At 42.8% G+C, this 24029-nt stretch overlaps 1 protein-coding gene across 2 annotated transcripts in view; it reads left to right on the top strand.

Annotated features, from left to right (window-relative positions):
* LOC137880930 (reelin-like) overlaps window positions 1-24029 on the top strand; it is a 90140-nt gene that overhangs the window by 38102 nt on the left and 28009 nt on the right. For both annotated transcript variants that reach the window (XM_068722527.1, XM_068722526.1), the window contains exons 4-18: window positions 7399-7469; window positions 14925-14957; window positions 15071-15149; window positions 15274-15370; window positions 16330-16381; window positions 17491-17599; window positions 18113-18353; window positions 18631-18776; window positions 20689-20840; window positions 20933-21048; window positions 21812-22020; window positions 22532-22660; window positions 22759-22868; window positions 23107-23173; window positions 23447-23680. In XM_068722527.1, the coding sequence (XP_068578628.1) occupies window positions 7399-7469; window positions 14925-14957; window positions 15071-15149; window positions 15274-15370; window positions 16330-16381; window positions 17491-17599; window positions 18113-18353; window positions 18631-18776; window positions 20689-20840; window positions 20933-21048; window positions 21812-22020; window positions 22532-22660; window positions 22759-22868; window positions 23107-23173; window positions 23447-23680 (1845 nt within the window). The remainder of the gene's footprint in view (window positions 1-7398; window positions 7470-14924; window positions 14958-15070; window positions 15150-15273; window positions 15371-16329; window positions 16382-17490; window positions 17600-18112; window positions 18354-18630; window positions 18777-20688; window positions 20841-20932; window positions 21049-21811; window positions 22021-22531; window positions 22661-22758; window positions 22869-23106; window positions 23174-23446; window positions 23681-24029) is intronic.

Raw genomic sequence — 24029 nt, 5'->3', positions numbered from 1 at the left:
TATCTGTTACAACAGCTACCTTCAGAGGAACATATTCAACAACTCTTAGCACTGTGCAAAAGTCTTGCTTGTGGATGGGTGCTACCTGGGTGTATCTGGGTGTATTTGCATACACACGTGTGTGTGTGTGTGTGTGTGTGTGTGTGTGTGTGTGTGTGTGTGTGTGTGTGTGTGTGTGTGTGTGTGTGAGATGTGTTTTTCAGCTCTAGTGTTTTGTACTGTCCCCGTGTGGGACTAAGAAAGTTGCCTGGTTGGAGTTTGCTTTAATTAATGTGATTCTCCTTCCCAAAATGTTCCCCAGAGGAGACGTATGTCTGCGGATCTAATGGCACACTCTTCCTTTAAGTTATTGCATGCCATGCCTTTGTGTGTTTATGTGCATTTGTGTATATGTGCATTTGTTTGCAAATACTTATTTACTGCTGCTATTACTATTTTTATTTTTTTATTTCTACATCTCTGCTACCTGTGTTTCCTTTGTGGACTCTGAGACAGTTTGAAGCCACTTGTAGAAGCACTTAGGAGGACAAATCCAAATAGAGTGAGGAAGGGGACGTGGGCACTCAAACACTCTCTTGTCTTGTTAGCTATAATCTAAAAGGAATGGTTCCTGTGCTGTAATTATGCCGACTGTTGTTGTGTTGTTGATACTGCCATCTGTTCAAAGTAGGCAGGTCTGTGTGATCATGGCGTTTGTGAGATGCACACTACAGTATTGCATAGTACGTGGCTGCATGTTAACACAACCCGGTTTGGCTGCTTTTGTTCAGAGCGCATCGCTCTTAGCCAACTTGACTCCATGTGCGTTAACAACTCGTAGCAGGCAGCTGTCATCCATGCTGCTAAGAAGTCAGAGCCCACCAACTAGAGATCATTCAGGGCCATGAGAGGCCAGTTCATATTTATACTCTTACAATAGCTTCAGGTGCATGTGTCCTTTTTTGGAAACATGACAATTCAATCATAAATAAAGTGATCAATTACAATTGGACCTTTGACCTTTGCATTTCATGACAATAATGTGTCCTTATGCTCATGCAGTTTGGTGATTCTGACGGACAGCTTTTTATATTAATCAGAGGTGAAAGGTCAGAGTTCAGACATCAGGCTGACAGATGACCTATCTCACCCAGCGCCTCAATTCTCTGAGTATTAGTCTTCTCCATTGATTTCCTATTTTTCAAGTCAATCTTCTGTTCCGTTTTAACATAAGATCACTGGTTAATGAGCTCCCCTCATCATTAAAGCTCCACAGTAGCCTGTGGCTGTGGGACAGATTCACTGGAGACATTGAGGAACCAGGGAACATGAATGATTGGTTCAAGGTGATCGCATTTTGGCATTGTAGGTACAAAAATATGAGGTAGAAATGTGAAGCATGACAGAGCACATAAATCCAGCCCACAAACCGACCAGAGCTGCAAATATGACACAGCCCACCCATATAATTCCAATTTTCATATATCACACGTTATATATATACAAGACAGCAACTCTTATATCTCTCATATTCCCCGCTTTTTTAACTTCTCCTAAACTTTTAAAATGTTTCATTTTTTTCAGAATTTAACAGTAAATCAAACTTTTAGAGGCAACCCCATGCGCTGCTCAACAGATCACAGACTCCTGTTGCTGTTCACCCTAAAGGTCTCCGCATCCATGATATTGTCTTATTTCCCCAGGGACGGTCCACGACCCCTGTTATGAAATACATACACCTATGTACACAGAGACACACATGCACACACATGTACACACACATATATATCCATATTACACATCAGTGCTCTGATCAATACTGCCTCAAATTGTCTCCATCACATCTGCGCTGCACCACCATCACAGACTCTCATCAGGAGGTCACCACCCCACCTGCTGGGACGTTGACCTCCTTATCAATTTAAGATGAAATGGAGCGTGGAGATTGAAAAAGAAGGCGCTTGATTATGAATGCAGCAAAATGAACCATGCTCAGGGGAGAGGGGGTCTTCTCCAGATGTATTTTTTGAGAAAGTATTTGTTCACATTCTGCGCCGTCTGTCCTTGCAATTGTGCTTCAATGTGACTGATAAATTACAGACATGACTTGTTATAGGGATTCATCTCTCTGTTGTTGACTCTGTGTCAATATGGTAGATTATTCTCTTTCTCCCCCTCTTGTCCTAGTCTGACCCTCGCTGAGAAAGTGAGCAAGGGAGACAAAGGTTTTTAAGAGGCTGATTTTCTCAGATATCAATTTTTGAAGTCCTTGTTGAGGGCTAAATTAACAACAGCTTCTTTTAGAACCAGCTCTTTTTTTTTCTTCCTCACATATTTACTCCTAACTGCTGTTGTTTTCCTAATCCCCCTAATTATTACTAACTAACAGTAGTCAAGGCCAATTGCTCTTCTCTTGGCTGTATACTGAGCAGTAACTGCGCTTCTTCGGGCTGTATTTGGAGCTCTCTAATAACTCTCTATGACCCTGTGCTAACAAGCAGGTAATTTGCCAAACAACTCCCAAATCCCTCCTCTGTGGAGCTTCATTAAATTTGCATGTTCTCCAAGAGCCTTTTTCAATTAATTAATTTAGGGTCAGAGGGAGGGGGATGGGGGACAGAGTAATGTGATTCCAAGAAGCCAGCCGCGCCTCTTCAGGCCCTGATTGGTGTGAAAATATCAAGGCTGGGTCGAAATCAAGAAACTACTTTACATTTCATCGAAGCTCCTCAGTGATTTTCTTAAGCAGTGAATTCTTCCCTCTGACTCTCATTGTCCTGTCTTCTTTTCTCCATCTTCCTGCCGCTCCATTCTTTTACCTGTTGTCCTTGATTGCTGTGCCATAACCACAGCTGGTCCTCAACGTGGAAGATAAATCAACCAATTAGGGTGTATTATTTTAAGGGCTAGGTCCAAATGCACCAAATCAGTGCTGGCTACTGGAACTGCACCCCATTGAAGCTCCTCATATTAATCATGATTACCAACAAGCCTAGTGAGCTGGGAGAGAAAATTGGCTTTTAATTGGGATTTGAGGAGAACGGGATGGGAGAGAGTCGTCTAACGAGGGAAAAAGAGCGAGGCAACGTGTGTGTTTTCAGAACCTCACATGAAGTAGTTTGTGTGGAGGGAGAAAATTACATTTTTCACCTCCCTTTACATAAAGTCAGTTAAAAAAGGTTTATCTGTGTGGTCAGTATTCAGTGCATATTTGTGTCTTTAAGATAGCAGTCTCTATATTTATCTGCATGTATACAGCTCTAGGGTAAATCAACCATCCCCGCTGTGTGTGTGTGTGTGTGTGTGTGTGTGTGTGTGTGTGTGTGTGTGTGTGTGTGCGTGTGTGCGTGCGTGCGTGCGTGCGTGCGTGCGTGTGTGCGTGTGTGTGTGGTTAGCAGGAAACTGTCAAGCTTGCTCCTGAGGGATACTTATGGCCGACAGCAACATGTAATCTAACATGGAAGACATGCTTGGTAATTACCCACTCCAGGGCCTTTTGGGAGCTCTTTGAGTGACAGCCTGTCCATCTGCATACATGTTAAAGCTCATATGTGGCTTGGAGTGTGTGTGTGTGTGTGTGTGTGTGTGTGTGTGTGTGTGTGTGTGTGTGTGTGTGTGTGTGTGTGTCCGTGTGGACTGGATCTCGTATGCCTCGCTATTTGACAGCAGATTGTGGACTTTGAAAGACAAGGCCATCTAACCCCTGTCTCTATCTCCACTGACCAAATCCCCACCCCCCTCCTCTCCCTTCCCCCTCAATTTATCCATATCTCTCACTCAATCCGCCTCTTTTTCTTCATCTTCCTCAATCCCTCCCTCTTTCCCATCTCTCAGATTTGCTCCTCTAGACTAATGAGAGGGTAGAGGATGACACTTATTTTCACAAGATGAATGATCCCTCGTTTGATTCAGAGTGTTGGAGAGAGGAGAAAAAAAAAAAAAACACCAACACGTTAAGGGCCTTAATTGCTTTTTCCCCCCAAAGAAAGTCAAATTAACATTTAGATGTTTAATAAATGTTTTGTGTGTATCAGTGCTGTTCGTCATATGTGTGCGTGAGGTTGTGTGTGTGTGTGTGTGTGTGTGTGTGTGTGTGTGTGTGTGTGTGTGTGTGTGTGTGTGTGTGTGTGTGTAGGTGTGTGTGTGTGTAGGTGTGTTTGTGCATGTGTGTGCGTGTGCGGCTCCCAGAGTGGAGGCGGTAATGAGAGACACACGCTGAGGAGCCACTGGAGTGTGATGGCAGGACAGACGCTGGCGTCGCGCTACGATGATCACACACTCTCCGGCTCAGACTAAATGCCCTCTCCTGGCTACTGTTTTAACGACATACACGTTATTAAGTCACACGCAGTCAAACCACTCAAACACAAACACACACTTTCAAAGGAAAAACATTCGTTCCCACTCAAAATATCTCTTCTGTCATTGTGTAGAAGATGCCTTTGTATTTATTGGAGGGAAAGAAAACAACATAATTATAAACAGACAAGTGCTTCTGGTATTTTCAAAGGCACTTCTGCATAATTGCATTTTAAAAAGACCACTCTCAAAATTACAACACAGCTTTTACCTTGTAGTGGTATTATAGTAACTAAGTTAATTCGCTGAAGTATTCTACTTATGTACAATTTTGAGGTACCTTTACTTTACTTGAGTATTCTTTTTATTCCACTACATTTATCGGACAGTTGCTTTTCGGATTAAGATTTTACCAACAAAATGTATTATTTATCAAATTTGATACATTGTTACAGATTATATACACAACAGTCTATCAAATAGTTCAAGCTAGCTCCACCACGACCAGCTACAACATTAAAATGTTTTTATGCATCAGTGATGAGAAAATCCCAAAATCAAATATTTAATAAAATCATTTTGACGAGCCATTCTGCGTAATAAGTACATTTTGTTGATAATACTTATGCAATGGAATGCAGGACTTTTACTGGCGTATCTGCTTCATTTGTTAAAGTTTACTGTCACAGATGTGTGTGTGTGTGTATTTAGTGTGTGAAAAACATGTATGTTCGGTCAAATGTGCTCTTTGAGAGAGCCCCCTGTCCCCTGGCACTTAACAGAATCTGTTTAGTGAACTTGAGCTGAGACTGTGTTTGGTAAATATTTAAAAGCCTTGTTCCTACATCCCCACCCGCTGTTCGTTACGCGCCATCTTTTATTCATAAATACCAAACTCAAATTAGTTTTCACCCAATTCTGAAATATGAGCGTAATTAAGTATGTTTTCTCCCCAGCGCTACAAAGGCACAAGAGCTCTTTACTAATTGATGAGGGGCCTATTCATTATTCATGGGATGGGATGAACGTGTAAATGCCTTGGCACCCATAAAAGGCCTGAGTCTGCATGGTGGGCCGGGGTGGGGTGGAGTTGGGAGGCGCGAGGCAAAAGCCACATGAGACTGTAGAGAAGGAAAGAGGACTGAAGCAGCAGGAGGAGAAAGTCTGCAGAATGGATGTGGGACTCAGTGACTCGGGCACACACTACATTGCGTATAAAGTTTAGCTCATTTTTAATGTTCTCATCATCTTCTAGGTCCGTGTTGTAACGTGAAATAGATTGACTGGGTGTGGCACAGCACTCATACAACTGTCTGGATTGCTTCCATAGAGTTTGACGTACAGTGAATTTGAAATCACAATGAGGTTATTCAGAGCTCCATTTTATTGGTTTGACTTAGATAAAAGGAAATGTTGTGTAATGCCTCTGGATCCTGGGAATATCCTGAACACTGAGACAACAGTGTGAGTCTCACAAGTGTGTCCTTACATGGCAGAAACCATGAAAAGAGGCCTTTTATTTCCACAAGTGCTCCTTGAAGGGACTTTTTCACTGTATGTGGGTGGCACTGATAGTTCTGTGTCAGTGTGTGTTTTAGCGTGAGCCTGCTCAGATTTACAGGCCACAGATGATGTTCATAATTAATAGCAAAGCCAAATTACAACATTAGAAATTTGTCAGGGAGCCAGACAGATGAGACAAGACTCTGCTCTCCTCTCCTTTATGGACAAAACTGCAAGCAGTAGGTGAGGAAACACGTCATGTCTGCTTTATGTTTTTGACCTCAAACCCACTCCAATTGTTTCCCTCTGTGTATTATGTGGGGAAAATGCAGGTTATACTGTCGGACTGTGTAAAACTGATTTTACTAGTCATCTTAAAACGTAGTGTTGTCTCCCCTTGCACAGAACTTTCCTCCATGGGGCTTCTACACAACCCTTTCTGCTGCTGTCACTGACTAGAAGGAGCTACAAGGGCTCTGGGCTGTAAAACTTTATTATTTTTTTTCCAATAACTCATTTCAAGGACTCTCTGAAAATTGCAGCTCATTCCATACTCTTTCCACCTCAATCTCCCCCCTGTGTCCGAGTTATGGGATGTTATTTTCATGTTGTTCACACTTCAAACTATTACTATTATCCACTGTTTTTGACATTATAACAACTTATTATTACTATATTTCTTTTGTTATCATTATTTTTTTAATTATTATTATTAGTAGTAGTATTGTGGTTGTTTATCATTCTCATAGTAAGGAATGACAGTTCTGACTTGAGAGCTGCTTTGTTAGTTTCCATCTTTACTAGAATCGGCTGTTGCAAATGAGAGTAGATCTCTCTCTACATGGTCACAGTACAGCAGAGCATGTCTCAGTGTCTGCGTAAAAGACACCACTGAACCTGCTATTTCACCCTCTTAGATTGTTAAAGATCTCTCCATTTTCAAATAAATAATTCATTTCATGGCCACCGGAAGGAAATTCGTATTGCATTCCATGCATTCAGCACGCAACATACCGTTAGATTTACACTGGCATGCAAGAGTGCAGTATGGCAGTGCAGGGAACTGATGATATTGGAAGATATTGGATAACCCACACTCTATTTGATACCATATGAGCACACAAAATGTTGTTGTTAAGGAAATGTCAATGCTTGTATAATAATAAATCAAAGGAGAATGCTTTTAAATAATGTTGCTGTGCACGTATACCTATATGGATGGAATAAAATTACAGATCTGTTGGAGAGGGCTGCTTGGCGTGGTATCATAGTTAATCTTCATTTTAATCTTCATGTTGATATGGCGCACTGATTAAAGAGAAACTTTAAAAATGGCACTTCATATCAAAAGGTTTGCCGGTCCCTTGTCTCATCAGCATTGACAGATAGGCTTGTTTTTTCTTGTTGTTTTTTACCTCCAAGTCACATCATAATGAACCTCAGAAAATGTCCTCTTTTATGGAGGATGCCTTAACACATTTTGGTTTCGAGGGAAATTATGCCATCTGCGCTAGATTGATCTTCATATATTTAGAACAGACTAGTTAACTTTCCCATAAGTGCTGTTTGTGTTAATGCTCTTTTTCTCCTTCTCTTTCTCTCTCTTGCTTCTCTCAGAGCCACAGCAACACACCGGGGACAGATCATTTTCAAGGATGCTCTGGCCCAACAGCTCTGTGAGCAAGGAGGTGAGTAGCATCAGCAGGGAATACATATACACCCCTCTTCCCCCTTTAAGAAAAAAAGCATGTTGAAATACTGCACTTGCAGGAAGATATTCATATGTGGATAGACGTATATGTTGAAGCACGCATGTGCACCGATATACCATATACCATATATACATACCGAACACCCTTCTCACCTCCCATTACTGTCCATCATACGCACAGATTGTCAGAATATGGATGACACATTATGGTCGATATGCTGCTTCTTCTCGACAGTGGCATTGCTGCACTTGCTGGCTCTCTTTCTGCCTAATGATGCACCCAGAGCCAGAGATATTTGGATGTCCTATATTGCCAGCTTAATTTCAGCTTATGCTAAACTCATCTTTTTACTCCTCTCTCTCTCTCTCTCTCTCTCTCTCTCTCTCTCTCTCTCTCTCTCTCTCTCTCTCTCTCTCTCTCTCTCTCTCTCTGCTGGAGATTTACGCTTTATGGCCGACACTTCTTACATCCACTTTCTGTGACAGCCTTAAGTAGCTATTGACAGACAGTGTAGTCCCTCTCTGCATGCTGAGTGTGTATAATTGCTTGTTTACAGGAAAGAAGCCTCCACCTCACTCAAGAACTCCTCCTTGTAGATCAAGAGTGACTTTAATGCTGAAAGTGGAGAAGTACACCAACTGCTGCTGGGGTCTTTTCGCTAACTGTTTCAGGGGGAAAACAACAACATTTCAGCTTTAAGACATACTTAGTCTTCATTAGAAAAAAAAAAAATCTCTGTGGCGTGTCTCTGAGGACTCTTCATTTCAAGTATGTCCCTCAGCAGGTCATTGGAGACACGACCGATGACTGTAGCACATGGAAGGAAGAGAGTGCTCAACTTCATGGCCTAATGCCACTTAGAAAAGACGGCACACAGAGCCCTCAGTCAGGCCTGGAAGAGTGACAGAGAGAGAGCGACATGGCTCTTCTCCTCTGTCTCCTTGCCCGAGAGCTCATCCTCTCACCACCACTGACACACTGCCCCAGTCTTCTCCCTCTGCAAATGAAATAGCTGTAGCCTGCAACAGTCACTTAGTTGTTCAATGCCAAGGCCCTGCAGTATCACACTAACACACAACTACTCACAGCAGACAAGCTGGAACACAGAGATTTAGACCTTACAGGGCCTTGGAGGTGACAAGTTGTGAATGGGAGCAAACAGAGAAACTAACAGTGAGGTAATGTAAAAAATGTAATCTCCAGAGACAAAGTGCAGGTATGAGAGGTAGAACAGGTGGGAGAGATAGCAAGGACAGCAAAGACACTTTAAACTAGATTATTTTATAGTCAGGATTAAGGACTATTTGAACTTTGACTATCCTGTTACTGAACTACAGTGCTAATGCATTGTTCGATGATATTTGCTGTTTGTTGTCTGTCGGTTATTTGTACTTTTATAATGTGAAACTTTTCTGCTGCTGTCTTGGCCAGAACGACCTCAAAAAAGAGATTTTAATCTTAATGGGACTCTCCTGGATAAATAAAGGTTAGATAGATAAAACAAAATTGAGCAAAAGCCGAGCAATAAAATATAAAACCAAAAATTATGGTAATTACAATTTATGTCTAATTGGTGAAGGACAGATGGGAGGATAGAAGGACAAAGATAAAGAGATGAAGAGATATTCTATAATATAATATGTATATAATGAGAAAGTTAAAGGTCATAAATTGCAGGTGATTTGAGGGTTGGGGAGAGAAATGGGGTGATTAAACATCATTAATAAAAGAAAAGTGGGGAAAGGGTAGACGTGAGCGGGTGGCTGATCTTGTTGTAGGCTAAGTCCTTTGACATCCAATAAGGCAATGCTCTTTCTCTTGCTGAACTACGCCAGGAAATCTGAATTACAAATGAGAAATGAACATGCTATGGGCAGCAGAAGACGAAGGTAGACAGAGGAGAGATGAGAGAAAGGAGTAAACAGAAATGGGCCTGATTATTCACTCCACTCTAATTCACCGTAGTCAGTTCCTCTTCCTCTTTCCGAACTCAAACCTGCAACTTCAAAAGAGCTGTGCAGATAACAAAAGTCATGAAACTGGAATGTGTAGGGCTGTTGACATAAAAATGAAACTTGAAATTGCGGTGTGGTGCAGCCCAAACTGTATAACTCAGAAGATAATGCAGAAACCAACTCAGAAGAAACTGCTAAGGATGAAAAACTATACATAAACCACGTATAGTATATGTATTAGTTCCCTCAGCAAAGTCAGACTTGCAGGCGGGTTGAGGCAGAGGCCTGTAGACTTCTCTCTTCCGGTGGGATCAAATAGGCTACCGTCCCAAATTCAGCAGCAGAGTGGCAAAGAGAGTGCAAGCTGCTTTGAGCAAAGTTACTTCAAATCTAGGCATTAGCATTCAAAGTGGAATAAAAGATATACGGGGCCAGCTCAAGCCACTTCAGAAGTTCATATGCTTAAGACTTGAGCTTTGAAAAGCTGGAGAAATGAAAGCTATCTAAAGCAGGGTTATGATCCATGGAGTAGAGGGAGGGAAGGAGGAAAAGAGAAAGGAAGGGATGGAGAGAAACAGGGCAGGCTGCTCAAATAAGAAGGCAATCAGGGGTGATCAGCCAGGGTGAAGACTTTTAAGAACAAATGGGCACATTAGCCATGGAGATAGAAATAGAAGGTGACATTGGAGTGTGAATTTGAGCTTAGCATGATAAAGGGATGGAGATATGAATTCTAATGTAAATAGGAGATTTAAGGATAAGGAAAGAAGAGCAGAGGTATAAGCCTTTAACTCACTGTGGTACGTCTGACATGCAACACTTTGCTTCTCAGTAATAGAAAGGCTCCCTGAGTGTTAACAGAGACAGGTGTTTGTAGTAATGTTTCCACGCTGGTGCCCCTAAAAGCCTGCTGAGACATAAGCAAAGGCTGGATGTGTGTGTGTGTGTGTGTGTGTGTGTGTGTGTGTGTGTGTGTGTGTGTGTGTGTGATATGATCTGTCTAGCGGTGTTGGGGGCTTTGTGGTCCCAGACACACTGCTCTAACAGCCCCTTTCTGCTGTGCCTGTTCTCTTCTTCACTCCATTCCTTCATTCAATGTTCAATTCATCCCTCCAACTTCTCTCCCAGTTTGCTTTGATCGACACCCCATCACTTTATTCTACAACCAGCACGGAAAAATACCCATATTTTGTTCTTACTTGATTATTCAGAAGACAAAACTAATGGTTGTCTGCCAAATACTGCTGCAGCCAAAATGAGATGCAGAGCACAACGGAGAAGTTCGCTGCACCAATCAGCACATTGCCAAATTGTTTGGACAGGCTCCTAGAGATGCTTTAAAGCATGATGCGGCGAAATGCAAATTACCGGCACACTTTTAAACGACTGCAAGTATAGGAACTGACAGGCAGGAGGATGAAACAGAAGTACATTTCCGCTCCTACTGAGCGACTATAAAAAGTCTTATTAACTCCATATGAGAGGAGTCAAGGTGGAGAATGAGAGGTAGGGGTGGGCTACGAAAGGGTGCTCTCTGCTAGAGGGTGGAGGGTTGTGGTGGGTGTTCAATGGAGCTGCAGGCCGTCCATCAGCTCTATCTCCTGACAGCAGTCCCTGCTTTCCGCCCAGCATCGCCAGGTCCTCTCATCTCCAGTGAGGGAATAAATCAGGTCTTTATGGGCCTGGCCGAGTGCACTGCGCCCCAGATGGATTATTAAAGGGACATATAACTCAAAGAGGCCACTGCTCCCTGAGGGACGCCTGATCACAGCCCAACAGAGGAGCGACGAGTGGCCTCCCCTCTTCCACCTCCTCGCCACCCACCCAGTCTGCCAGCCAGCCTGCTTGCCTGGCTGAACGCCGGCTCGCCTGACATCCCTCATCGTTCACCAGCAAAAAACCTTGAGACTTTGCTGTCTCGTCTATATCTCTTCCCCTCTTGCATCCTGACCATCTCCTCTAGCCCTCATTTATCCAGTTTTTCTTTTTTCTCTCATCCCAGTCTTCCTTTCTGTTCACCTTCAGTTAAGATTTTCCTCATTTGCTTTTTTGTTTGTGTAATTTTAGTTGGAATTACCTTAATTAGCAAGCAAACGGTGATATGTGGAAGAATATGCGGTGTGTTTCTCTGATACAATGAAATCAAGGAGATATTTATCAAAGACATAAACACATAAAGCCAAAAACTGTGAATAAGCCTGTCCTCATGTTTTGAGACTCTTGGTTCGACTCTTTAATTCTCTCTATTGGGAAGAAATCTTGTCTTTACCTTGGATTCCACCTTTACTGATAAACACAGCTAGAAAAAGTAAAAATGGAGATTGAAATAGTCTTTCTTCTTTGCTGGTCTCCTCTCCACTCACCTGTAATTATTGTAATGATGCCAATTGAAGCCCACACAAAGGCCCTGGTTTTCGCTGAGTGGAGTGAAGGAGCTCCTATCTGACCTTGGAGAACCATTTCTTTTCTAGTCATAGTAAAACGAAAAACAACAGCATCCTGCGTCCTGGTGAGTCTGTAATTGCAACCGCCAGTTAGACGGGAGCAACTCGACTTCAAACAAGGTTCACGTCGTCAAGGATGTGAGTCAGACGAAGGGAAAAAGAGCAAACGAGAAGAGAACGAGGGAGATTGGAAGAGCGGGTGCAGTTTACAGGGTGGGGAGAAAAATTTGAGAGAGAGGAGATTAGAGCAGGAAGATGGAGAGAAGAGGGGGAGAAGATTTAACATGACTTGTGCCCTGCGCTCTTTGTGCCAATATGTCTGAGTCTGCCAAAGCTTATGCTCATTTAGTCCCCCCTTGTATTACTCCAACCCTGCTCATCAGCACCCATCCGATTTTAGTCCCAGAGTAGTTTATCGAGAATACCCTCTTTTTTTGTTGCATCTGTTTATATGTGAGCATATGTGTGCATGTGCATATTAGCGAAATAGCAGAGATGGTTGGGTCAGCTCTGGAAGGAAAAGCCGTCTGTGTGTGTGTGTATTTCTATCTATGTGTGTGTGTGTGTGTGTGTGTGTGTGTGTGTGTGTGTGTGTGTGTGTGTGTGTGTGTGTGTGTGTGTGTGTGTGTGTGTGTGTGTGTGTGTGTGTCCCTCTGCCTGCTTGTCAGTATAAGCCCTGGCCAGGGAGATACAGGCATTAGCAGAGATGAGCCGCAAATAGAGGAGGCAGTAATTGAAGTCTTTAAGAAAGTGAGAGGGGATTAATCCAAGTGAAATGAGCGCCACTGTCTGCTCCCGATGCGCAGAGGGTTAGGCAGAGAGAGACAGAATGGGTGCGGATGGAGGGGTGGGCAGGAGGGAGAGATTGCGATAGAAGGGAAGTGAGAGAGACAGCAGGAGAGCGTGATGAAGCATGGAGAAAGAAAACTGTAAATGAGGCCTTTTTGGAAGCTTGAAGGGATTATCCACCCAAAAAAAAAATCTTTTGGGCCTTTCTCCAGCCAAATGGCCTCACTAGAAAGACTGAGAGAGATTTAGAAGGGTTTGTTTAAGAGAGAGACAGTAGAGAGCAGAATACCAACGACGCATTTATTACTGTATGTCAGTTTGACAGGGTGGATTACCAGGAATCGGGTTTTAGTACATGCTCCGCTCAGGTTGAATATGTGCGATGAACACATACTCATGTAAACTTAGCACAACACTGCACATCTTATTTTTATTACAGTTTTATAGGAATGTTAATAGGGTAGAAGAAACATGAGAGAGTTGCACATGCTGGGATTGATAGCTCCTCTAAACATGTTTTGAATCAGCCGACATTTGAGGATTATAGGGCTGAGGAAGTGAGAGAGCAAGGGCGACAGAGTGGGAGTAAGAGGGCCCTTTGATCTGCTTTTAATGGGCTTCATCGTCGAGCTCGGGCTCCAGCCATGGAGCTGAGCATCAGGGCCTACCAGAGCGGCGGCAGCAACAGTCGCAGCCACTGAACCGCCCAGCTCTGTCACACAGGCCACTAAGACTCCAACTTCTGCCGTCAGCATGAAACTTTTCCATCACTCTGTGAATAGTAAATCCATCTCTAAGTGCCCGGCATTTGGATCCAATGGGAGGAAATTACAGCTTGAGCTCCAAATAAAGACATTTGCAGAGCCATTACGATAGTAAGAAATCTTTTTTTGATAATCCCTCCTCTCTTGATTCATGTTCTGTTGTTTATGAGGGGTTTTAGGTGGGCTTCTCAAATGTAAGCCCCTCTCTCAGAGGAAATTTTAAAACTGCTGCAAGGTTTGAAAGAAACTCTCAAATTACTTGAAATGAAACTTTTGAATGAGTGTGTTATCTTAGTGTGTTTTATCAGGTGGGACTCATCCTGGATGGAGAATACTGCAGCAGATTATCCTTCTCTTCTGTCTGGAGTAAGGCTGTCTTAAAAAAAAAAAAATACCAGAGCAGAGTAAAGAAGCTCAAAGGGATTGAAGGGTCACATGCCAAACCCATCAGGGACTGATTACGAAACAATTTTAAATTCAAATTCTCTAATATGGGCGAGCAACGTAAACTCGGAAAATGTTCTAATCGAGATAAAACAAAGGTGCACTTTGCTTTGTGTTCGAAGTAACTGAATCGTAAATATACAAAAGGGAAGGTTTGATTATCAACTTTTTGTTGTCTGAGTTTAAGTATATGACATCCAACAAACTGCATTATTTGTCACGCCCTTCCTGTCTCTTTTTTTCTGCGTGCATCAGCTAATAAAAGACCAAAAACCAATCTATCAAAATGTCCTCAGTTTGATTTATTAAGTTTCAGCTGGTGAGTTTAACCTCACTAGCTCCTCCATCTTTTCTAGAACAAAGGTCAAACCCATACAGTACTTTGCAACTTTATGGTATTTAAAAAAAATGTGGATGCAGACTGATTGAGCCAGAGCCAGTGTGTTTTCTTAAACCCATGTTTGATTCATTAAGTCTCAACACTCACTACCCCCCTCCATTCACCTCCCTCCTCCTCTCGGAGCTGCGCATCCCCTGGGAGAGATTGATGGTTGAGTGTGTTAGCTAGGCAGTGGCCACAGATTAGAGCACACAGGCGCCTCTGGGGTGGATGGCGGTTAATTGGCATTGAACCGTTAATCATGGCCGCCCGGCCTTTCATTACTGAAAGGAATTAACATCAGCAGCCAGGAGACTGCAGCCGTGGCCGGCCAGGACACAGAAAGTTTGTTTCACTCAGAGATGATTTAAGAATGGGCCCTTTTCGCTGCGCTTGATGACTATTACACACTTTTTTCCATACAATTAACAATGCAAAACTGCACTGATAGGAAAAGTTGGAGTAGTCTGTACATTTACTTTTGTTCATGCATTTACATGAAGGTTCATGCACTTCCACAGCTCTCAATCCGTCTACTAAAACAAACTGCCTGTAAATTAGGCCCAGGACTGGCATCAGACTATACCTGTGCATACTTGATGTTGCTGCAGAATAACTCCCAATATTTCCTTTCTTCTTCTCCGTTTTCGTTTCAGCTCCAACCGAGTCCCCATTGAGACCTAGTCTTGGTGAGTCTGCATGCTTTTCTTTGGATACTATAACCACACAGGTAATTGCAACATGAAATACAAGGTATCATACAGACTGTGTCTGACTGTGAGCATATGGTGTTTTTGTGTAGTGGAGCTCCATGGAAAACACGCTGTGCTGCGTGACGACTTTGACTCTAACCTACAAGGAGAGCTGGACCCGAGCATCTGGTAGGTGAAAAGGTTACGACTCTTCTTGTAATTCAAAGAGTTCAATCACTTTCTAAATCTTCGGTGCGCTCCCTTGATACTTCTTGCTTTTGTTATAACTCTGTTTCCTCTCCTCTCCTCACAGGTCTGAGTGCAGTAACTGTGAGGTGGGAGAGCAGTGTGGTGTACTGATGCATGGCAGAGCGGTCACTTTCTGTGAGCCCTTTGGAGAACGAGAGCTGGTAACTGCCATGTTTAACCACACTGCCACCGCTGTACAGTTTACGGCCCATTGACCATACATGCAAACCAACCACTGGGTAGCCACAGCCACAGCTACAGTAAATTACAGCATACGAGCTGTGACCACAGTAGAAACAAATGTTTTAACATCTGCATCTCTGTAAGCTCTGCACAATTGTCTACCCTCTCTAACAAAGAAGGTGATTTAGGCTGGAAATGAATAGCTGAAATATCAGTAAGAAATCCACTCAATCCACTTCATATCATCCCATGTTCATTTTACGGTAGTGAAGTACAGTAGTGTCAGGATACTGCCTGACATGCAGTGTGGCACATACGCAGACACAAATAATGCCAACACACACCCATACACTCAGAATTTCTTATCAAACCATTTCATGCCCTCTTTCTATCTTTACAAAGTTGATTTCAGACTGTTTAGTTTTCTCTCAGAGATGAAAGCCGGTCAGCAGCAGAGACGTGTTCAGTGCCTCATGAGTCTATTTACTTTTCTGATAAACAGTTGCTTTGTCTGTTACTGTTCCAATTGTTTGATGCCGCTGCCTGGCAGCTCTTCTGTCAAGTGCCACAAGCGTGCAAATCCAGAAACACAGAAACGTTCACACACAGAACGTCTCAAATCTCAAATATAATATCATTGACAATGAGAACATCTATTCATGTGCACACAGCCTATCCTTTGCTTCTCTGCCACTCTCTCTCGCACACTCACACACACACACACACACACACACACACACACACAGATGTGGCAATATGTTGAAAACCCTTTACAACATTATTCGTTGGGGATACAGGTGCAACAGACTTCAATCTTTTAACCTGAAAACTTCAACAAAACAAAGTTAAAAACACTTTAAGTGCAGTAAATAATATTGATTCATGATTTAGATTATTTATGGGTGATAACCTAAACGGCTGTGTGTATCTTCCCCAGACCACTGTACCTCTCAACACTAGCACAGCCTCAGTCCTGCAGTTTGCCCTGGGTGAGTATTATATCTTTACACACATTGCAAACAATACATGAATACACTGTTCAAATATCTTAGACCCTGTGTGCAACAGTGTTTTGCAGCCAGGACAATAGATCACTTCCTCATCCTCAAGAAATCACTGTGTTTTGTTCTGTTTCTTGCCAGTGTGTTTCTTTCCCTCTCTGCCTCTCCTATCACAGTAATGAATTATTTAAAATATTCTGGAAAGACACCCAGAAGGTCATGGCAGAGTTTTTAGAGAATGTGTCATGTTGTATTTTTCATGTCCATTACACGTATCCACCAATTCTCATGGGAACATGACTGGCAGGAAATAAGAGTACATACTGTAACGACAACCCCTCTTTTCCGATCTCTCGTTCTGTCTGGCTGTGCTCTCGTTTGCAGGTCATTAATATGAGTTTGTGATGCAGTAGGGTTGTGTATGGAGAAGTTCAGTGGAGCAGTGCAATGAAGTGGTGGCAGGTTAATGCGCGACTGTATTCAGTGGGGATGGGCCAGCACTGCAGGACGTAGACGCTGCACACTGTCAGGTGGTGTAGAAGATGGGGGAGAGCAGGGGAGGGGAGAGGAAAGGCTGGGATGTGGGGGTTAGCCTACTTCGTCCATTAGCCACCTTTGACCCCACCAGCTCCCACAGCACCCTCACAAACCCACATTTTAAAGGTGCAAATATAGTCTGATCCCACACAAACTTGTCAAGCAGAAACGTACAAGAATATAGTCACACATACACATGTACTAACAGTGTCAAGCTGTAGATGGCTATAGAGTATCTGGTCCTACATCAGCTCCTCCCATCACCTCTGCATACTTCTCTCAGCCCTGTTAAGCTGCTGATCTCTTAGTTCCACCATGACACCGTTGAGACATCATTTTCCACTTGGCTAAAGGGGGAATGTAGGAGTAGTCAGTCAGAAGAAGCCATCGTGCCCGGTCTGGCTGCCCCTCAGGGCTTACCAAGGATCATTGCCCTGCTGATGAAATTCAATTGTTGAAAAAAAAAAAGGAAACTAGCTAACACTTTCAGAAGCTGTTCCCTCAACAAGAGTGTTAACTGTCATATATGTCTGTCCTCTGTGTGCATTTATATTCCCCAGGCTCAGGCTCCTGCCGGTTCAGTTACTCAGACCCCAGCATCACTGTGTCATACAGCCTAAGTGGTAACGCCAACACCTCCGATGACTGGATCACACTGGAGAAGATCAGGTCTCTTTCTCTCTCTCTCTCTCCTCTTCTTCCTCCTTCCTCGTCCATCCCACAGTCCTTCCATCTGTTATGAACACCCGTCCTCTCTTTTTTCCCTCATTCACACCTCCCCCTCTCAATTTGTCATTCCTCTCCTGTTTGTTTCTCTATGATCCCCCTGTTTTTCATCCCTCTATTCCTGCCTCTCTCTGTTTAGTCAGCTCAGAGGGAGAACAGAGGCATAATGTAATGATGCAGTCTTCTAACTACAATATTTAGCTGCAGTAAGTTATACTTTTGTGTTGAAACCAACTCATAAATCAACTACTGATACACTTGGACTCATTCTGAAAGCTGCTTTTTCTCTCTCGGTTTCACTCCACCATAAGGACAAGTAGTGTCTCTCCATATGTGGCTATTTCAGCCTCATTTAAATGATTAATGATAATTATTTAATGCATAAACATGTAGCACTTAATTACGTAAACACAGCCATCACACACAAGACCCTCATGTTAAATGTTTCTCCTCCAGAGCCCCTACCAACAGCAGCACCGTCATCCACCTGCTTCCCCTGCCACATCAATCCAAGGCTGATGGTGTTCGTCTCCGTTGGTCTCAGGAGGTCCCCCATGGCCCCGAAGGCTATGAGTCCTGCTGGGGGCTAGACAACGTGCTGCTGGTGAATGTTGCTCACAGAGCCCCCCTCATGGAGGACAACTTGGACCCTCCAGACACTGCCAACTGGCTCTTCTTCCCTGGAGCTACCGTCAAGGTACACCGATAAATCAGTGTGCATTTACATGGATTCCCTTCTTTACACATGAATTTAATTTAAAAGAAATATGATAGACAGCCTAATGATCAGTCAAATGAATAAACTCGCTGTTTCCCGAAAGACAGCTTTTCAACTTTTGCTCTGCTGCATGTTAAAGCAGAGTAAATACCATAATCATGAGGAGCAAGGGAAAAAACATTTCCACATTAAAGACACTGCTCTGCAAAAGTGGTAAACTGTTGCATGTGTTAACGCCTGTGTTCTTATTTGCCAGCATGCGTGTCAGTCCGAGGGCAATGCCCTGTATTTCCATGGTGGTGAGGGAGTGGGCCACAGCTTTGCTACCACCAGAGACATCGACCTGCATCGCGAGGAGGGAAGGAGCTACTGGGAGGAAGACTTTGAAAGCCCACCGTCGAAGTAAGCCAAGATGATGTTCTCATTTCTACCCCCACCCCCATTATGGCATCATTTTTATCAGATTACAATTACAATTTACAATTGTACATAAGAACACCATGAAATGCAACAAAACAATTAGAGGGAAAGGTAAAACTAGACTAAACTAAATCATTTACAAAGACAACAAAAACATGAAGTACAACATTATCAGATGCCAATCTATACAGGTTTTCAGGTTGCCAGACCTGAGTAGTATTATATTAAAAGAACAAAATATTATCGGAGCCAACTCACAGCTACAGAAACATGATCCTTAATGAATATAGTGTCAGTTTGGGATGATAATTGATGCAATGATTTAACACTAGGCCATATAATAGCTGGGAAAGAGAGAGTTAACACAGAGATTATTTTTGGTAGCATATCAGTGCTCAGGTATTTCTGTGTATGTGTGTGTGTGTGTGTGTGTGTGTGTGTGTGTGTGTGTGTGTGTGTGTGTGTGTGTGTGTGTGTATGTGTGTGTATATGCACATGCTTTGACACCTGTCACTTGTCATATGCCAAGCGATGCGACATGCAGCGTGTTGCACAAGTTTAAGTCAAGCATGGGGGCTGACACAGGTGAATGCCATGCCTCTGACTGCTACAGAGACAGCAGTCCATCTGTTCATAGTGAGACACACACACACTCTGGCTTTCAAACACATACTGGACAGCAGACAGCAAGGTAACACAGTCGGAGGCACTGCATGAGGCAGAGAGATAAAAGAAGAGAGGTGATAGATAGTGTTACTGCCAGAGAGTAATTAACAGACCTCATGCACCAGGTCTGTCAGGACGCTTTTTCATTAATGAGAAGGCTCTAAAACAGGAGGGTATTTCTACGGCCGCCCCACACCCTCACACCTTCCTGCAGCATGCCAACAGGCTACACTGCATGCTATCTCTCACCTATCAGGCGTCATGGGCCGACACATGGGTGACGTATACAGGGAGAGTTTTTGCTTGTGTTAAGGCTACTCTCCACTAAGTGTCATTTAACCCAATAGTGGCTGTGACAGAGACAGAAGGAAAGGAAATGGAAAGCGAAAGAGAAAGAGGCAGTGGAGGTAGAGGAACACAGGAGAGGGCTGACACACTGAGTTAACTTCTGTCACTGCTAATGAGGATCCTCTCTCCACTGTGCAGAAATATGTGTCGGTATGCGCTCGTGTGTGTGTGTGTGTGTGTGTGTGTGTGTGTGTGTGTGTGTGTGTGTGTGTGTGTGTGTGTGTGCGCCTGTCCTTCATGTGTAAGTCCTCTTGCAGGTGATTTATGCTGTATTACTGACATTGTGTGTTTGTTTACTGGGAAGTTGCAAATTATGGCAACTGTTTACTGACTTCAGGAATACTCCTGGGGGAAATGCTGTATTAAAGAGGCAATCTATAAACGCAGGTGTTTGCATCCTATGATTTCCGTGTGCTATTAGGTCAATAAAGTCTCATTTGGGGTTAATATTTGGCTAAGGTTAAGTGCTTAAGATTTAGCAATAAATGAAGCGCCTCTGTTTACTTTTCTATTAACTTTACTGTAAATTACATATTCACATTACGTTGTTATTTTCAGGCTTATTTTCCTTCTTTAACTAAACTTACGCTCAAGAATTTATTGTTGTTACTTTTAAAATATATATTCAGGCCATAGACCATCTTACTGTGAAAAATATGAGTTTGCAAACTAATTATTTAAGTGTTTAGGAGTAGTACATATTGTAGCATGATTGCTTGAATTTTTTTATTTTGTATTAATGTTGTTGAAATACTGGCACATACTTCATGTACCCCTTATTTTAAATATATAAATGTCTAACTTTTTTCCATAAATATTTTGTGTTGAGAAACTTCTTTTACTTACTAAACCTGCGCTCACTGTCTGTGTTTTTACCCAGTTGGGACATAGAGGGAGCCGCCTATGGGACCCAGTGTGGAGAGATTGAGTCGGGCTCGGCACTAGTGTTTGAGAAAGAGGGCCGGAGGAGAGTGTGCACCCCCTACCTCGACACCACGTCTTATGGAAACCTTCGCTTCTACTTCATCATGGGTACGGAACTCCCCCCATTTGTTTGTCTTAAGCAATGGTAGATTTGCACACAAGTATGTTACATTGCATAAACATGGTGTGTTTGTGTTTAGGTGGTGGTGACTGTGAGCCAGGAGAGTCTCATGAGAACGACGTGATTCTGTTTGGAAGGTCTGAAGGCAGGAGGGAACGTGTGGCCCTCGACACCCTTCCTTACTCTTCTTACAGGGTGAGACATACACACACATGTTCACACACACACACACACACACACACACAAAAATGTGAATTTGTACTCTATCAAAACCTTATAGATAATATGCCTGAAGTGCTCACTTTACTGTATACCAGTAAATTGCTATAATAGCAGTTATCTTTTATTCTTAGTCCAACTGTCCAACCATATATAATGTTCAAACACTTTATGAAATGGCAGCATGTTACCGTGGTGGAATTTTTTACTATGAGGTTCCTCGGATAGGTTCCAAGATATTCTAGATCGCAACAGCAGTGTTGTTCAGATTAATAAAATCAAAAAAGAATCAAAACTTTGGAATAACTTTTGATGGTGTGTAAAATATGTGACTTCTGAAAAGTCGCTGAGTCATTCTGTATCTCACAGAAACATGCTTAACTCCTGAACCAGTGCATTCACATTCCCAGTCATTCCATTTGAGCTGAAACTATTAGATGATTAATAGATTTGTAATCGTCAGGTCACAATCATTTATGTCATTTTTAAGCAAAAAATACTGAAAGTTTACTTGTTCCAACTTTGCATCTGTGAGGTTTTGCAGCTTTTTTTAAATAATAAACTGAATATCTTTTGGTTTTGGACTGTTGGTCAAACAAATCAAGCAATTTAGAAAGTTCATCTTGAGCCTTAGGGTATTTTGATTGTAAAAAATACTGATGGCTTTGCACTATTTTCTAATTAGTATCTTCCCTCTGGTCTGATCTCTTCATTCTATCCTCTGTTTCTCCTGTCTCAGACTCCTGCGGTGGTATCGGTGGCGCTGCCCACTGAGCTACAAACACCAGTCACCCAGTTCTGCCTGGAGCAGCGGTCACATGGGGGTGCCAACCGCCATGTATGGGCTGTGGACTTCATGCAGCTGCTCCCTGTGCTGCCTGGCACCCACACACATGTTGCTCAGTTCTCCATCAACCTCGGCTGTGGCTCCTACCAGCCTGCCAACAGGTGTGACACATTTTAAAACTAGGTTAGGCAGTGCTTTTATGTGAAAATATTGCCACTTTTCATGTCAAAAGCACAAAATTGGGCTGCAACAAAGGAGACACATTTGATTCACTCAGTTATTTTGGTTCAGGTAGGGTTAATGGTACAAAGGGAACTTAAGGGCACAATGATGTTTCTAAACAGCGGCATCTAGAGAAATCTGAAATCTGTTGGTCTCTAAGAATAAGAAATGTAAGTTTAAGGAGTTTGTTAGGATCGTGTTACATTTCTTCTGGGTATTTAAATCCTAGATCTCAAACTCTTGCACTCATTTGAAGCTTCAAATGCATTAAATTGGGGAATGTTTTTTAATAAAAGAGTAGAAGAAGTAAAGGGACAGGCTTTACAATGAAGTCTCGGAAGACATCATTTACTTTTTCTTATCTAATCTAAATTAGAGCTCTTGAGTCATTTTAATTTATTTTTGTTTGAAAATTAAAATGTTGAGACATTCTCTGTTGTTTTCCATTAGCGTGAGTCTGGAGTTTTCCACCAACCACGGTCGCTCCTGGTCTCTGCTCCACACTGAGTGTCTGCCAGAGCTCTGTGCTGGACCCCATCTACCTCACAGCACCATCTACTCCTCTGACAACTACAGCGGGTATGAATGAGTCTGCAAATCTGTGTGTGTGACTGTACCTATACGTATGTATCAGTCTGTCAATTTGGATATATGCATATTGTATTTTGTCTCTCCAGGTGGACCAGAATCTCCATCCCTCTGCCCAACGCTGCCCTGACAGAGACGACACGCTTCCGCTGGAAACAGGCTGGCACTGGATTGGGCAACATGTGGGCTATAGACAATGGTTAGTACTTTACATACAGCTCACATGATGCACTCACTGCCATATAAACCCATTGTTTTTGTCTTTAGATTGACCCCAAAAATGAGCTCCAAAACCTCCTCCATAAGAATATGTTTAGGGTCACAGACATTTTTTTCATTACAGCTTATCTAAGTATCCAAACATTTTTAGTTTTGCAGTAAAATGAATTGATTTAATGATCTAATTATGTAATTTCCATGCCTGTGTTATGCTTCAGTGTATCTTGGTCCAGCCTGCCTTCGTTTCTGCTCTGGGAGAGGACATTGTTCTCGCACAGGCTGCAAGTAAGGATCTGCTTTTTATTAAACCAAATAAATCCAATGTCTCTCCTTCAAAACGAGTCTGCTCATTATCCACCTAATGCCTTCCAGCACCAATCACCATTCAAAGTTAATCAAATTGTATTATGGTTATGATTTATTAATGGATTTTCATTATCACTGTCTTCTTTTTCTCGTTTATATCCTTCACTCTTTTTAATGTATCATGTCTTCCCCTCCTACCTCTCCTCTCCTCTCTTCTCCTCCTCTCTTCCTCACTCTCTCTCCACCTCCCAGATGTGACCCAGGCTTCAGTGGTCCAGCCTGTGAGCTTGCCTCTCAGACCTTCCCGGCTTTCCTGTCGGAGGGTTTCTCCAGCCCACGCCTCTCCTCCTACCACAGCTTCTCCTCACTTCGTGGGGCTGAGGTCAGCTTTGGTTGTGGGGTGCTGGCCAGTGGCAAGGCCTTGGTCCTCAACAGAGACAGCAGGAGACACTTGGTTACCGCTCCACTAGACAGTTCCCAGGCCAGGTAATGAAACAGCTGATACAGAACAGGATCATGAATGTTTAAAAAACCAAAACATACATACACAAACATAGATATGAGGGAACTCACATGTACGCCCTTGTTTTAAAACAGCTGATTTTGCCACCAAAAGATTTCTTTGTAAAACTCTGGCTTGTCTTCATCATCTGGCTTTACTTCTGATTGATGCTGCAAATGTTCCAGCCAGTCAGCTATCCACACTCCTTCTTCGTCAATCCCTCTTTCCCTCATACTCTGGGTTCCTATGCTGGAGATGGATTGTGATCATGGGGGGGACTGCAGATGAGAGGAGAGATGAAAATGTGAGGGAGAAAGATAGAGAGGGAACGGT

This window comes from Cebidichthys violaceus, unplaced genomic scaffold (assembly GCF_023349555.1).
Source record: "Cebidichthys violaceus isolate CVI_PGR_0920_01 unplaced genomic scaffold, fCebVio1.0.p SCAF_3, whole genome shotgun sequence".
NCBI classification, from domain to species: Eukaryota; Metazoa; Chordata; class Actinopteri; order Perciformes; family Stichaeidae; genus Cebidichthys; species Cebidichthys violaceus.
The sequence above is the reverse complement of the archived record's forward strand: the minus strand, read 5'-3'. Positions and strand labels throughout refer to the sequence as shown.